This window comes from Haliaeetus albicilla, chromosome 4 (genome assembly GCF_947461875.1).
Source record: "Haliaeetus albicilla chromosome 4, bHalAlb1.1, whole genome shotgun sequence".
NCBI lineage: Eukaryota > Metazoa > Chordata > Aves > Accipitriformes > Accipitridae > Haliaeetus > Haliaeetus albicilla.
This window is the reverse complement of record NC_091486.1, coordinates 20,055,873-20,070,924: the sequence shown is the minus strand read 5'-3', so window position 1 is coordinate 20,070,924 and position 15,052 is coordinate 20,055,873. Positions and strand designations below refer to the sequence as shown.

Sequence of the window (15,052 nt, the reverse complement as noted above, 5' to 3'; positions counted from 1 at the left end):
CCAAAGCGTTAGGGGCTCTGCCCCTAGCGTCTGAAAGGCATTTCACCTCTGGGGCCTCCGGGCGGCCGTTGTCCGATTTCCTACAGAAATCCTCTCAGTGTCAAAGCTCCCTCCTCTTTAAGGTACAGCTGTGTCACCGCGCTCCAAGCGTTTGAACCGAAGGAGAAACCGCAGCTCAAACCCCAACGCGCGAAGCTGCAAAGCCGGCAGGAAATCCGAGACCTCGCACGACCCCCCGGTGCCTGGCGCTGCTCGCTTCCTGCAAGGGACCAGCTCCCGCCCAGGCGCCCAGCGCCGCTCGCAGGGGAAGTCCCCGAGGGCGGCGGCAGGATCGCGGAGCCACCGCCCGGCTCCTGCGCCCGGGGCAGCGGCCGCGGCCCGGCCCGGCCCGGCCCCGCCCCGCTCCGCCCCGCCAGCCCCGCCGCGTCGCTCCGCTCCCCGCCGGCAGTCCCGTTGCTCCGCTCCGCTCCGGCAGCCCCGCCGCGCCATGCAGGTGGGTTAGGGGGAGAGAGGGCGGGGGGGCGGCCGCGCACGCGGGCCCTGCGCGGCAGCGGCTGCCGCCTGACGGGACTGACTTCTCCTTGCAGACCTTCCTGAAGTGGCTGCTGGGGATCCTGGGGGTCGCCGTCGTCGTCACGGTCATCGCCGTGCCCCTGGCTCTGCTCACCGGCGGTGAGTCCGCGGCGGGGCCGGGGGGACCCGCAGCCGCGAAGCCCACTGCTGGGGGGGGAAGTTTTGCTGAAAGTTGAGTGCTTCGGGGAACGGGGTCGATAGAGCTGGAGGTCCTGGGAAGCTGGGAGGCACTTCGTCAAGAAGGTGTCTCACCTGGGAGGATGGGGGGCCGGGGGGGCGTGCGCGCGTAGAAAGTCCCTTGATTACCGTGTGAGCTGAGAAAGTATTATTAGTTATAGGCATTATCGTTTTCAGCATTTTCCTTTCCTATTGCAGCTGCAGGCTGTAGAACCAGCAGTAAAATGCCAGTTAGTCAATTTTCCTGGGGTGCATTGAAGAGATAAGATTATATTCCCTCTAATTTGCTTTGTTTGCACAACTTTTGCTGACATAATTGAGTGAAATTATATGCACAGCACAGTTACAGAGGTCAGAAAAGTAGGAAGAGATCTGGAATGCGGTTTTGGACTCTGATCGGTTTGTACTTTCTGGGTCGTCCTTGTAGCTCTGGATGTTAATGTGAAACAGCATGGAATCCTAATCAAGCAAAGCATTGCTTCCAGCTGGTAGGGCAGAGCTGCAGGTTAATCACTCTTTTTGTGTTCTTACGGTTAACAGCCGAGCAGTTGTGATACCTAGAATTCAGCACTGCAAACTCTAAGGAAACAAAGTGTTTTTTCTAGACTAGAGCTTTGTCTAGACTCGTGAGGCGCACCCCAAGAAGTGTGAAAATGTGTATGTTGATCTTGACAGCATGTTCAGAAATGAACACAGCAATTGCTTATGTGCACAGAAAGTTCTGGTGGTTTTTTTGTATGTCAGTTAAAGGGGCAAAGCTTGTGTCACTAGTGTTCAAGTGGCATAATTTATGTTAAACTTTTTTGCAATTCAGCTCTGTCATTATTAATATCACAATCATTAAAAACTAGATTTTCAAAGTCCAGATATCTGAATGACATATCTTCTGGGTTAAAACTTGCATCAGTGGATGCTGCCTCGCTTTTCTGTTATTTTGGGGCAACTTCTTGCCACTTATCTCAAAAAAGCAGATTTGGGGGGTGACAGAAAATACTCTTAGTTTCAGAAGTTGGGAAGAGCAGGAGAAAGGGTCATGATAACTTATCAGATGCATGTGTGCAGGCATAACACCTAGTGAAAGAATTCAGTATGCGGGCCTGAACTCTGCTGAAGAGTTGGTGCTTTTCTGCCTTAATGCTGCTGCTACATCTTACTGAAAATCAGATGGGTTTTCTTCTTTCATAAATTGTAGCATATAAATCCTTTTGCTGTAGAAGTGGCTGCAATTCAGAATCAGTCATTGAGTTATATAGTAAATAGATTTTACTTTAAAGAGGCACTTCTGTTAAATGACATACAGAATACCACCATGCTGTCAGCCTTGGCTTGCGTCATGTTGGTTGTAAAAGGGTAGGGCAATGCGTCACTCTTTTTACTGTTGGCTCAAATTAATGTGTGAGAAATTACCTAGCACGCCCAGGTAGTTCACTAGGCCTCTCTGGATAAAATAAGGATTGAGATGAAGAGGTGCCAGTTCAAAAACTTGAATTCCTATCTGTTCCCACATCAGGCCAGCAGTAACATCTGAATAACAACTGTGACCATTACAGTTCTGGAACTGCAGAGTGCTTTTGAATTTTTGACTGAAGGGTGCTAAAGAAATGTTTTCTCTTAGCTGAGAGTATACAGGTGGTGCACTTGTAATTACTCCTTTATAGGTGAGACCACTTAATCACTGACGGTTTGATTATATGACTTTCATGAAGGGGCATCCAGGTCAGCTGAGGATGCCTCCTGGGTCAGTCAGTACAGGTGCTGGCCTGAGTACAAAATGAAAGGTGGCAAAATTGAGGGGTGGTGGGGAGCAGTTCACATGACTGTGACTATGTGAAATCATAGTCTGCTCGGAAAAAAGTCATTGTAATTGCAATCAAGTCTTTATTTCATGCCAATGGTTCAAGCATTGTGCAGGGAGTGAAAATGATGATTATTGATAGACACAGATAATTTTGAGTTTGGATTTCTTACCTTTGGCCTGCTGTTCTTCTCCCCTCCATGCTTCTCAATGTACTTTAATTTCTTAAGCTTAGTAGTCATGCAGCACAGAATTAGTTTGATAAATGGGCTTCAGTGCTGGGAAAGGTTGTGAAATTTTGCCACTCCAGAGGAGGTCTGGCCTGTTGGCTGGACTGTAGGCCTGGCAAGTGGAACTTCTGCTTTTTCTTTTGCAGCTGTTTAGCACGGGCAAATGCTGCAGACTTAAATTTGCAAAAGGGTTCCCTAATTTTGGGTGCAGCTCTTCACTATTTACCTTGAGGGTCTTCAGCCAGAACTGTGTACAAAATTCTATATTTTTTGTTTATAGCCACTGCCTATTTTGCTACCTTATTTTACATTTAATAACTACATGGGACTACTTGCATCAGACAGTTTAATGTCAAAACAGTCTTGGGGCTTGTATTTGAAGTCTGTTGGTGAAAGCATTGTTATGCTTAGAGGAGCTAATCAAGAGGTGACTACAGTAGCAAGTGGTTACCCTTAAAGCATGAGTATTTTCCAAAAAACTGTGGTCTGTCCATGATTCACTTCCCCATTTACTTTTGCTTCTCCCATTTTTTTTCTCCTGTAATTTTCTGTGCAAAAGGCAGATTGAAACATCCAGTGGCCATACACCTTTACCTCTTCTCTAATAGCAGTTCTTGTTAGGGCCAGCTGGGCAGGAAGGCCAGGAGCGAGAGGAAGAGTAGCCAATGCTGAGAGCAGGAAGGAGACAGTGCAGTACCTAGTATCATTCTGCTGCCATGAGCAAGTCATAAGCAGCCTTATAGTGGGGGGTCCTATACAACTGTCTGGTCACAAACCAGATTCCTTTGCCCAGAGGTCTAATTCTCCAAGAGTGAGATAGTCACTAAATGAGAAGGCTCATCACTGTCATGATTACATGATACTATGTGTGGGCCTCTGTGGTCTTTTGATAGAAATGTGCCTGGAAGAGGTGGGAAAAGCACAGCAAGAGCTGGGGAAGTTAATGACCTTAAGGTGCCTGAGGGTACTCTGTGAGTCTGATGCCTAACTGATCTATTGGGTATTACCAGTGGCTGGTAGAAAGCTACTATAAATACAGATAAGAGTTACTGGCAGCAGGAATCCATAAGTTCAGGTTGTCATCCTGGATTTGAAGTTGGCGAATGTTGGGACTGCTGAGACAGCTTTGTGCTTCAAGGACTCAAGAGAGGTGAGGTTGCAGATCTTCCTCACAGCCACGTTAATGTATAACTGAAAAGGAATAAAAGTCTCTGAAAGGCTGTCATCATTGTTCTGTTGGGGATGGTCCTATCTGCAGTCTTCCCTTGTTTATCCTCTCTGCATTCTGTCCTGAACTAAGCAAATTTGTGACTGGGTGGTGTGGAGGAGTATCTATTGCCAATGTCAACACCCTGCTTGCAACTGAACAGTATGTTTAAAATACAGAGAGGCTTCTGGCTGATAAACAACCATCATATTGGAAGACCTGTGCCATAAGATGAATGAATCTGGCAGCTGTCATCTGTCACGGTTTTCTTGGGATTAAGGGGTCCTGTATTATTCCAGTCTCTGAAAGGCATTAGGTTTAAGGGTGTTTAGGGAGAAAGCTAGAAAATCTGTAAGGGAATTTAAATCTATGGATCAGAAATTGATCTTTGAAGTAGAACCTCTTTGAATCTATATTCAAAAATTAAGGTTTAGATAAGAATCTTGACTCTGTGTGGGGTTATTTTTGGAGAACTGTCACATAAATGGTGAGCAGCAGTTAATTCCAGTAACCTAGCTTTGAAGGACTTCGAAATCATGGCTGAAATTCTCTCCAAAGTTGTGTTGGAGATACAGTAGGTTAATTGCCTTGTTGTGAGTATGCTGTAGACTTGTCTGACCAAACAGTCTTTTGGCTTGAATCAAACTGTTCTAACTATTCTCTTTTCCCCATGTATTCATGCACCTTGCACTGCATTACAGGATCCTTGTAGTCTTCATGTTATGTGTGGGTATATTACTTTTTGAGCTAGTGAAGGAAAAGATAGCAAATGGAAGTGTTTTCCTGCTATATGTCCTTGACTTCTGTAACTGTCATTTAACTCGTTTATTTACCTTAATACAAATGTTGAGTAATGTAATACAAAAAAATTTACCAGCAGTGGATTCCTATCTGTAGAACACTTCCAGTGTTTTTATTTCCTTGCTTTGCATAAGATAGGGAAAATTTAAGAGGGACTCTAGAGCTATTGATTACAAAGTTAATGATTACCTCCGTCTGGGGAGATCTCTGCAGCCCCAGAGAGTGATACCTGGGTGAGCTGCCCTGGGAGGTGTCGCGGTGCACACCCATTGGTTATGGTCTCTCCTGGATACCCAGTGGCCGATACTGGGTATCAGGTGGGATTCTGGGTTAGGTGAACCTTTGGCCTCACCCAGCACAGTAATTTTTTACTTTCTTCTTTGCTGGAAATCCATTTCTGTGCTCTAATTGTCACATCTCAGGCACTAACTGGGGGCTTGAGTGTAGGGGGGAAGGTTTTTGAGTGCTTTTTTACGCACGTTGGAAGAGAAACGGGAAGAAGGTTTGGAAAAAATAGCCTGAAATGTCACTTACTTTTCTGACTAACAACTGAATCAGTCAGATTTCCCTTCTTGCATCTCTCACGCTGCTCCTAAATTACATTCTTAGATTGCAGATCATTCTTGCTCTTGTTCTGCTGTCACTTAAAAAGGGTGATACTCATTCACCTTTTCTGATTTTTATCGTTTCTCTATCCCTTTCTTTCTCATTACTGCTGAGCATCATGCTTGTACTTGTCTTTCCGTTGCTGTGGTTCTTCCAGTCTCTCTGGGTAGTGGTGAAGATGCAGCAAAGGTTCTGTTATTACTGTTTTTATAGTTTTCCATCACTTTAAATTGGCTACATAATTTCTTGCTCTTTTTTATTATGTGTGGAAATTAGTAAAATGTGCCTTGACACTGGGGAATAAACAATACGTATACCAAAAGTAATTTGTCAACATCTTTAGGTTTTGGTATGGTGATTTGTCATACCATAAACCTTACACAATAGTTAACATCTTGTTTACTTTACACCTTACACCTACAGAAACTGACTGAATTTTTCTCTTGAGAAAGAGTAACATATTAAAAAAAAAAATTCAAAATTGAAACAAAACTGTTTGTCAACTTCATATGAGTACTACTTATATAAAAGGTTAAGAGCCTTCTCCCCAGAAAGACCTACATATGTTTTTGCTGTTGTAACAGGGATATTATAATGTAAATATTTCCAGCATATCATTATGACAGTGGAAATACATATATGCTGTTGGGGGTGAGAATAGGGTAGAGATGAAGAGCTAGTCATTTGGAATTTAGAAAAATAAGTCTGTCTCTGGAATAGTCAAAAAAGAAAAATAGCAAGAAAATTCAGCCTTCACAGCCTCTCTGAGGAACCTAAGAGTGAAAGAAGCTGTTTTGCTAAAATATGAACATACATTGACCTGTATCCAATCTTCAAAGCCAGTAAAATGCTCTTGAATGTCAGCTACTTTATTTTGCAAAATAAACATGTTTGACACTTTTTTCAAATGGAATCTGAACAAGAACCAAAATGCAGAATTCAATGTATCTTGAGTATCTTTGGTCGGTGGCATAGTGTGGTTGAGTAAGAATATACTGGTAGTGGCCTGTCTCACAAATTAAGAAAATACTTCAACTGGGACTTTTATGGCTATACCCTTACAGCCTGGCGTATGTTTTCATATTCAGTTACTATGTGGAAGGTGTTGACAGAAAATGAAATTTTAATTTTATACACAGCCAACAAATCTTAATAGTGGCCTGATTTTTAGTAATGAGACCTCAGCAAAATATGTATGTCACCAGGGGAAAAACATTCATCAGTTTGGAAAAATCCCTAAACCTGTTCATCAGCCACCTGTCTTAAATTGCTCCTCCTTTTCCAAGAGAGAATTTTGTTGCTTTCTGAAGCCCCTCTAATTGAAAATGACACTTACTCAGTTAGGAAGGAGAGAAGTGATATTTCCAACTAGACAACTGTGCATGAATATCAAATGCACACTTGTTCATAATCCATCAAATTAAATATTCAGTTAATATAGAATAATTAACCTGAGGAATTAATATTCTCATGGAAACTTAATGAGCAAGAAATCTAGACTAGTAATTTTTTAGAGCGGTCAAATTTCAGGCAGAATTGAGCAAGCAATATTTTAACATTTGCTGAGCATCTTAGACTGAAATAATTGTTTGTTATGGCTCTTGACTTTTATTGCAGCAATGGCTGTACAGTCTGTGCTGTGTACATGCAATGTGCTTATTGTTTGGAAATAAGAGTAAAACTGTGATAGCTAATATAAGTATCTTCTTGCTGTGTTCCAGACGTCTCGTGTATTTAACCTGAAGAAAAATAACCTGAAAAAATTATTGTGAGATGTTATTATGTGGGTGTGTCCCCAAGGACTTTGCACTCTTTTTCTTCAGCATAATGAAAGAAGAGGCTGTCTGTTTAAAAGTATCTGAAAGACTGGGCCTCTGAGAATTGACAGGGCCAGGTTATTATCTTGGTTGATCAGTCACCACGTCTGTACTTGAGTGTTTTTATCAACTGTTTTTATCCTAGGTCTTTTGATTTGCACTGGTAGTAACAAAAAAGAAATTATTTAGCCAGATGAATAAAAAATTGTTTCCCTTCTGGCCTGTGTAGATTTGTATGAGGATAGTTTTTTTGTTTCCATTAAAAAAAAAAAGGATGGGGAGGAAGCAGGGAGAGAATCACATACCTGAATTTAAAAGTTGTAGTCTTTGTTTTCAGAGGAAAAGATCACGAAGACTCACAAGCAGATGATGTTATTATGATTATGATGATGATTAGTATTATTATTATTACCACCTTTCAGACTTTGGAAAGAGTAGCTTGTGCACTGCAGCCAGTAAGAAAGAAATATTTTTCATAGAAATTGACCACAGTGTGCTGGAGCTGATGACCAAACTCATTAGTTTAACTGAGTTCAAAGTTTCACTTAGTCTTTTCATAGTAATTGAGTACTTGGCTTTAATTTTGCAGTCAAAATAGTAATGTTGCAGTAAACATTAAGATACCTTGGTGAAAAACACATCAAGAGAGAGATAAATATTTAACCAGTTATTTCATCATAAGCTTATCAGTAAGCGTTTGGGGTTTGTGGTTTTTGTCGGTGTGTTGTGGTTTTTTGTTTGTTTGTTTGTTTTTTGTTGGTTTTTTTTTTAGATCAGACCTTCCCTGAAAATTTTACTGCTCCTCAGATTTTTTGAGACATTTCTGAAATTTGAGTTTAATGATAAGCAGATGATTCCCAGTTGAAGGGTTCATGAACAGGAACAGCAGTATTATGGAATATGTAGTAAAGTACAGCAGCTGCTTTAATTTTAGGGTATCTTTCAAGATCTGTACATCTATTCACATGGATGCCTCATTTCATTCATCTGGACAGCCTTGGCTGTCCAGCGCTCTCAAACATGAGCACGTACGTCTCTGCTTTGCCTGATCCACCCCACAATTGATGTCTGATGTAAATACTAGCAGTCAGGGCTCTGCAGTGAAGTTCCCAGAGTGAGCCTAGGGGGGGAAGGCACTAAGATCGCTTTTCAATTTTCGAGAGTACACATATGCGTTTCCTGAGATAAGAGTGCCAGCGGTCTTCTGTTTATTTTTTGTCACTTTTGTCACAAGGTATTTTCATTTACTCAAAAGGTAACAGCTGTTGTGTACCTTAAAGTAAAATAGCAGCAGAGAAAAGGCATCTATAATTTTTACATGAGTTTGTTGAGAGATCTCACTGATACCCCTTTATTTTATGCTTGCTGAATTTATCTTGCAGTAAAGCTATAGTGCCTTCCCACTACTAGTACTTTAGAGCTGGTTAGCTAAAACACATCAATAACCAGCAACAAAAACCCACTTATTTTAGTAGTTAGGTTAAGGAGCTGGGGTGGAACAATTTGCAGTCACATCAAAATCTCTCTTCTGTCTCTTTCTTTCAGAAAGTACCTCTGAGCCTGATTCACGAAGAACATACACTCTACAGAATTACTTGAACAATGACTATAAGCCCAGGACACATAATTTGCAGTGGATTTCAGGTAATTAACTTCTACGTACAAAATTAATGTCAAGAAAATATGGTACCTTCAGTAAACATGTATCTTCATGCTGAGGTGACTATTGTATCCTGAAAAAAAGTTAAATTATTTAATCGTGCCATTATAGAAAGGTGCGTAACTCAAAGAGTTGTGATTTTGTTGTGGGGGTTTTTTTTCCCCTTAGATACATGTTTGCATTCATGGCAAGCTATATTCTCCCACTGCTAAAAGAGCATACTTACTTCTATGCTTTTTTGTAGAAGCATGTTATCCTCTGAAGTGTGCCAGCTTCCTGTGCATCAGGCTATCAGGGAACAGGAGGATACAGGGCGCTTTTCCTTTTGAATATGCCTAGTGCCCCAAGGGAAAGAGATGCCAGAAGGCGGTGGCTGTGAGTTCACTACTTCGTGAATGTTCTTGTGCTATAAGCATCCTTTCATTACAGAAGTGGCAAACACAACATGGACCAGATTTTTTAATTTTACTTCGTGCTTAAAAACATGAGGGGGAAAAAGTAGTGACTGATGAGCATTTTACTTATTGTTTATTAGCATCTCTCTTGTTCTTCTAGGAAATCAGTATCTTCACAAAACAGCTGATGGGAACATCCTACGTATCAATGCCGACACCGGAACATCCTCAGTAATCTTGTCAAATACAACATTAGTACGTTGACTTATGTATAATATATGCAGATGTTGGGAAAGTTATTGAATTTAACACTTTGTTCTGTGCATTTCTTTGGAATCAGTGCTTAATGTGCTCCCTTTGCCTTTTGTTGACAGGCTGAATACAAGGCAACCACAGTTACATTGTCTCCTGATCAAATGTTTGCTCTTCTGCAGTACAACTATACAAAGGTACAAGTGCACTTTACTTCTCTGAGGATGAAACTGGGAAATAAAGGTTTGGGAACAACTGAGAGGCTGAGAGAATGTGAGGGAAATGCAGAAGGATGGATGGATGAATGAGGTGGATGTCTCTAGGGGAACAGTGAAGTTGAGCAGGCAGGAGGAGGAGAAGAGAGACTGGTACTGTCTGTGAGCTTGGCAGAAGAGATATGACTGCCTGAGAAAAGAAGCTGGATTAAAAAGTGGATGGAGAGATATCACAAGGAGAGTGAGGCTGGATGGTTCATCTGAGAAGACAAGCTAGGAGAGTAGATAGGCATGACTGCCCAAGGAGTTGTGTGGGTAAGGAGAAGTGATAAGTAGATATGGTTGTATACATACGCTTGTACTTATATGCTGTGAATATATAGGGTTGTTACAGTGTGGTGTTAGGGCATAAGAATTTAAAACTGAGGTGTATGAAAAGCAGCATGTGCATATAAAAGACGACTGTCCTCTTGTGCTTGGAGTGGACTTGGGTGTCATTGTCCCCTACTGTCAGCAAGCACGTGAAAAACCTCCAGCATAATGGCTCATCCTGGCCTGGTGCTGAACCATGCAACAAAGGTCAACCTGCATTTATGCCAAGTGGCATGAAAACCTGACTCTGTGTGCCAATTGAGGACAGTTACAGAAACCTAATGGAGGTGATAATTTGCCTTACGGCGTGTGCGTCTAGAAGCCAGTAACTTTGTTTTCCTTTTTTTTTTCTAGTGAGCTGCCTGTTTTGGTTGTAAAAAGCTCAGTGCTGACTTGTGCAATGTACTAATGCTCGAGCACTGTGTCACTGACTTCTGTCTATGTGTTCTGGCTTTGCAGTCCAAGAATGCCTCTCACACTGTGCCAGCCACAATCCGTGCACTCAGTCATCACTTTTTTTTCAATTTTAGCTTTCTTGCTAGGTACTAAGCCAGTTAAGTTTTGTCTTTCTGAATTGTTCAGAATTGTTTGACTTTTCACTGCATCATTAGTGGCCACAAAATGCCTCATGTTTTTCTAGCCACCTTAGAGATCCCCTCTACTCGTGATTTATTGCTCTATAGTATTTTTGTTTGTTGTAGTCATTAGAGTTAACTTTATTTTAATGCTGAAGCAAGATCTTTTAACCTTTATATAATAGTGTGATTGAAAGTTATGTTATTATTAATCTTCATTGCAAGAAAACAGAGTAACAAAATGAATCATGAGGATGTAGACACTTCTTATGTAATAGCCATCTGGTTGTGTAGTACTAAGTTATTGTTTTATATCTTCGTACAAATCTTCAAGAACCATCATAGAAGGTAGCTTTATTGTGGCATGTCAACACCGTGGGCTAAATCAAACCTCTTCAGCCCCACGTAGTGAGCACTTTTAAATGTATCTGCATTATCATCGTCATCTTTCTCTCTGTCAGTGCCCACAGAGTGATACAGACTTCAAGAGGCAGGTTTCTGACAGAAAGTCTTTATTTCTGTGGCAATATGAATGGGAATAGGTCACCCTGGAACTGGAGGAACTGCTACAGAAATACTGCTGGGGCTTGTGAGGACTACTAAACAATAAGATGCCAAGTTAAATAACATAGCATGGAAAATGAGACAGAAAACGGCAAGTGCGCCAGTAAGGCAGAAGGAGGAGAATTAACTGTGCATAGCTACGATAGTCTGCCATGTAGCTACAAGGATATTTGAAAATCTGCAACATCTCTGGCCTCTGTATCTCTGTCCTTAATCAGTCAGTGGCCTCTGTCATAGTATTTAAGCGATGATCCCAGAGGGGTGGCAATTCTTTAGTCTTTTCTTAAACCTTGCAGAGATTTGTTACCCTTGTACACTTACTGTGTTCTGTCTGTGTTAAGCAAAACCGTGAGGAGGGTTTCCGAGGTAATTCGAACTGTAAGAGATGTGAATCCTGGTGAAATTTATTTTCTTAATATTAAAATAATTCTTTTGCAGTTGTGGAGGCATTCCTATACAGCTTCATATCACATCTATGATTTCAATAGCAGGTCAGTAATTTTTGCACATGAGACGTAGTTTTAACATTATTTTGCAATGAAATGACATTTCACTGATTTCTCTTAGCTGCATTTTGTTTTTGTTTTTTCCAGTTCTATCTTAGATGGCAAACTACTACCTAATGATATACAATATATATCCTGGTCACCTGTTGGTCACAAACTGGTTAGTAAAGATAAGTGAAACTTATATAAACAGTTGGGTTTGTACATATGACATGGAAGCTCACATTGTCTGTACCCTTGAGGTTTTGGGACTTTCCTACTGCTAGATAAAGTAGCTGAATTAGTTTCCAAATTGACTACTGTTGCTGGAAAGACTCCAAAATCCCTCTGTGTGTTTTGTTATTTAATGAAAATGCATTCCTCAAAGTAGTAGTGGCCCCAGTAGTCATGCAATGCACAAATGCACAGGAACTTCATGTTTTTACAGTTGCAGAAAGTAGCTCATCGCTTTCAAAAGCAGCAGCATTACAATTGTCTACTTAATCATCACTGTGATTCTTATCTCCTAATTATACCATAATCAGTGAAGTTTTATTTGATGGATGCATGTAGCAGGGATTAGAGGTTCAAAATCTCTCTTGTGTTCTTTCCCACTGTCCTTTTCTTCCTCTTCCTCCTCCCCAATCCATGGCAATGGTGACAGCCACTGTGTCTGCAAGGCTTGTGCATTCCCTATGGTGAGCATTGGATATGACTAAAGAGCTATCACAGGAGAATGTGGTGTTTATTCTTATTGCTTGTAGTATAGGGATTATAGAGCCCAACCACAGAAGCAAAGAATGTTGAAAAGAGCTTTCTGCATATCAGAGCAAAGCTCTGGAATAAAACAGTGTTGTTCAGTTGTTGCAGAGGAAAAATGGGGGTGATTAGAGAGTCAGGCAGGTGCCAAAAACTAGAAGAGTTCTGAGCACTACTGAAGTAATGCACCATCTTTGCAGATCTGTTGGCAATGCTGAGACCCCCATCAATGTTTTACCAAAGTACTGGTAGTTTTCTGTGAAAGACAAATTAGTGAAAACAATTCCTACTGAAGATAAGTTCGTATCTCAACAGAAAATGTATCAAGTTTTGAAAACCTTGCTATTCAGTAATCATGTCATTTATCATAGCTGACTGTTTTTTGCATCTAGGCCTGAAGTTAGGTTGCTACACATGATTTGTATTAGTAATTCAAGTTTGTTAAGTATCAATGATGTTTGGTGAAATGCAGCTTTCAAAGACAGTAATTGTCATCTGATGTAAATTTCCCAGTAGATGATGCAAAGGAAGGAAGTAGGATTTACTCTAATAGTGATTTTTATCACAATGTTTTGCAGGCGTATGTTTGGAATAATAATGTTTATATAAAAGCTTCACCAACAGCAGAACCTGTGCAAATCACTGAAAATGGAGTAGAAAATAAAATTTTCAATGGAATACCAGACTGGGTTTATGAAGGTAACTATGTCAAGCATATTTTACTTTGCATTATGATGTAAAAACTTTTGGTTTACTGTAATTATTTTATTATAACTTATCTCATTTCTTATCATTGGAAAATTCAAAATAATCTAAGTCTGTATTTTAACGGAAGCCTGTATCCTTACCTGAGCTTAATACCTGGCTAGTGTGAGGATCTAAGAATGGAAATGAGTTCACCTAATTTGCAGAGCATCCCTGGAAATCATGATGTGTGAATTAGCTTCATATGATAGATTATAAGCATTGATCTAATGTCTCATTTCAGAACCCCAACAAACAGTCTGCACTTTGGTATCTGAACTTAAAATTAAAAAAAAATCCCACCTATTAAAAACTAATGAGAATAGTGCCTAGGATAGAAGAGCCAACTTATCAGTTTTAACTTAAATTGAGTTTGCATCTCTTTCAGAGGAAATGTTTGGCACCCATTCTGCTCTCTGGTGGTCTCCAAATGGCAATTTTGTGGCATATGCAGCATTTAATGATACAGAAGTTCCTGTTATAGAGTATTCCTTTTATTCTGAGGACACCTTGCAGTATCCAAAGACCATTAGAATCCCATATCCCAAGGTCTGTGTTACTTACTAAACATCGTTGTTCTGCATTTTCATTAAGAGAGTAGTCTTATTTAATCAGTTTCTGGTAATGAAAATATTGTCTGTCTCTCCTCAACAGCTTGCTGTGATTACTCTTTTCTGAAGTCAACAGCATCTGGCAATGTTAAAGTATTTTATTATCTCCAGGGAAAAGCAAAAAGCAAAAAAAAAAAACCTATGATTGAAGGTTTTGTTGTTTCACCAGAAAATTTTGAGGTAGCAAGTAGATGTTGAGATAAAAAAAGCTCTTAGGGAATTGAAGTTGTACATCTGCCAAATGCTTTGTACCATTGTGTTAGCGTTGTGCATGGTGTTGATAATGGAATCTTCTTCAAATAATGTAGCATTTTTAGTTGTTGGATGCTTCCTATATTGGGATGAAGGGGAGGAATCTGCTGATGGAGTTTCTTTGCCCACACGTAAAGTTCTTAGCTGTGAGAGTGAAGCCTTTATTGCATGCAGCTCCTTCTCCTCCCCCTTCCTCTCCACATGACTTTGTGCCCACTGCTTGTAGCACAGTTGGGACTGGACTAAATGGTGTGAGAGTCAGAGTCCAATACGCTCCAAACAGGTTCTTTCAGATACTGCACATGTGGAGGGCTTTGTGTTTAATACAGATTTAGCTGTGTGAAGTTATTTGACATTACATGGGATTTTGATTTAGCAGAGCGATGCGGCAATGCACTTAAGACACGATACAAGTTACACTTAGAATACAATTGCACTATACTGCTGAATCGCAATACAAACATGGTTCTCAATGCCGATTTCCATAATATGCTTGCTGCCACAATGCTAGGCTTCCCCACTGCTGGGAAGGAATACATGAGTTGAAAGCATCTCAAGGCCATCACTTTCTTCAGTTCTTTTTGTTCATCATTTGGTTTTTATGCTCTGTGTTGGGCTGAGGCACCTATATATCCCCCCTGCAACACTGGTCTGACCAGCTCAGGAGGGTATTTTCACTCTTGATTAATGGGGGCAAAACAGCTGATACAGCCGACTGATCACTCAACTGATGATAACTGTCTGGTGGAAAAGCCGCCCTCTGGTCCTCTTTGTGTCGAGTTCAGCTTTCTGTGCAGCAGCCGTGGTCAATCACTCACTACCCTTCCCAAGCTTCAGGAGCGCATGGCCTTTGCTCGTCCCCTTGCAGCCTCCTCCAGAGGGGTCACTGATGCTCACAGCTGGGCTCATGGACAGCTGCAGGTGCCCTGGCCTGAGCATGGTGCTTGGGAAGAGACCTAGGT

The 15,052-nt window shown here is 41.0% G+C and overlaps 1 protein-coding gene across 1 annotated transcript in view; it reads left to right on the top strand.

The window, feature by feature from the left end:
• Nucleotides 1-435: 435 nt before the first annotated feature.
• The window catches only part of LOC104317897 (dipeptidyl peptidase 4), a 41,449-nt gene continuing 26,832 nt past the window's right edge, over nucleotides 436-15,052 (top strand). The window contains exons 1-9 of the mRNA XM_069781245.1: nucleotides 436-493; nucleotides 588-672; nucleotides 8,752-8,850; nucleotides 9,422-9,516; nucleotides 9,636-9,710; nucleotides 11,678-11,730; nucleotides 11,833-11,905; nucleotides 13,062-13,182; nucleotides 13,616-13,776. Coding sequence (XP_069637346.1) covers nucleotides 488-493; nucleotides 588-672; nucleotides 8,752-8,850; nucleotides 9,422-9,516; nucleotides 9,636-9,710; nucleotides 11,678-11,730; nucleotides 11,833-11,905; nucleotides 13,062-13,182; nucleotides 13,616-13,776 — 768 coding nt within the window. The 5' untranslated portion in view covers nucleotides 436-487. The remainder of the gene's footprint in view (nucleotides 494-587; nucleotides 673-8,751; nucleotides 8,851-9,421; nucleotides 9,517-9,635; nucleotides 9,711-11,677; nucleotides 11,731-11,832; nucleotides 11,906-13,061; nucleotides 13,183-13,615; nucleotides 13,777-15,052) is intronic.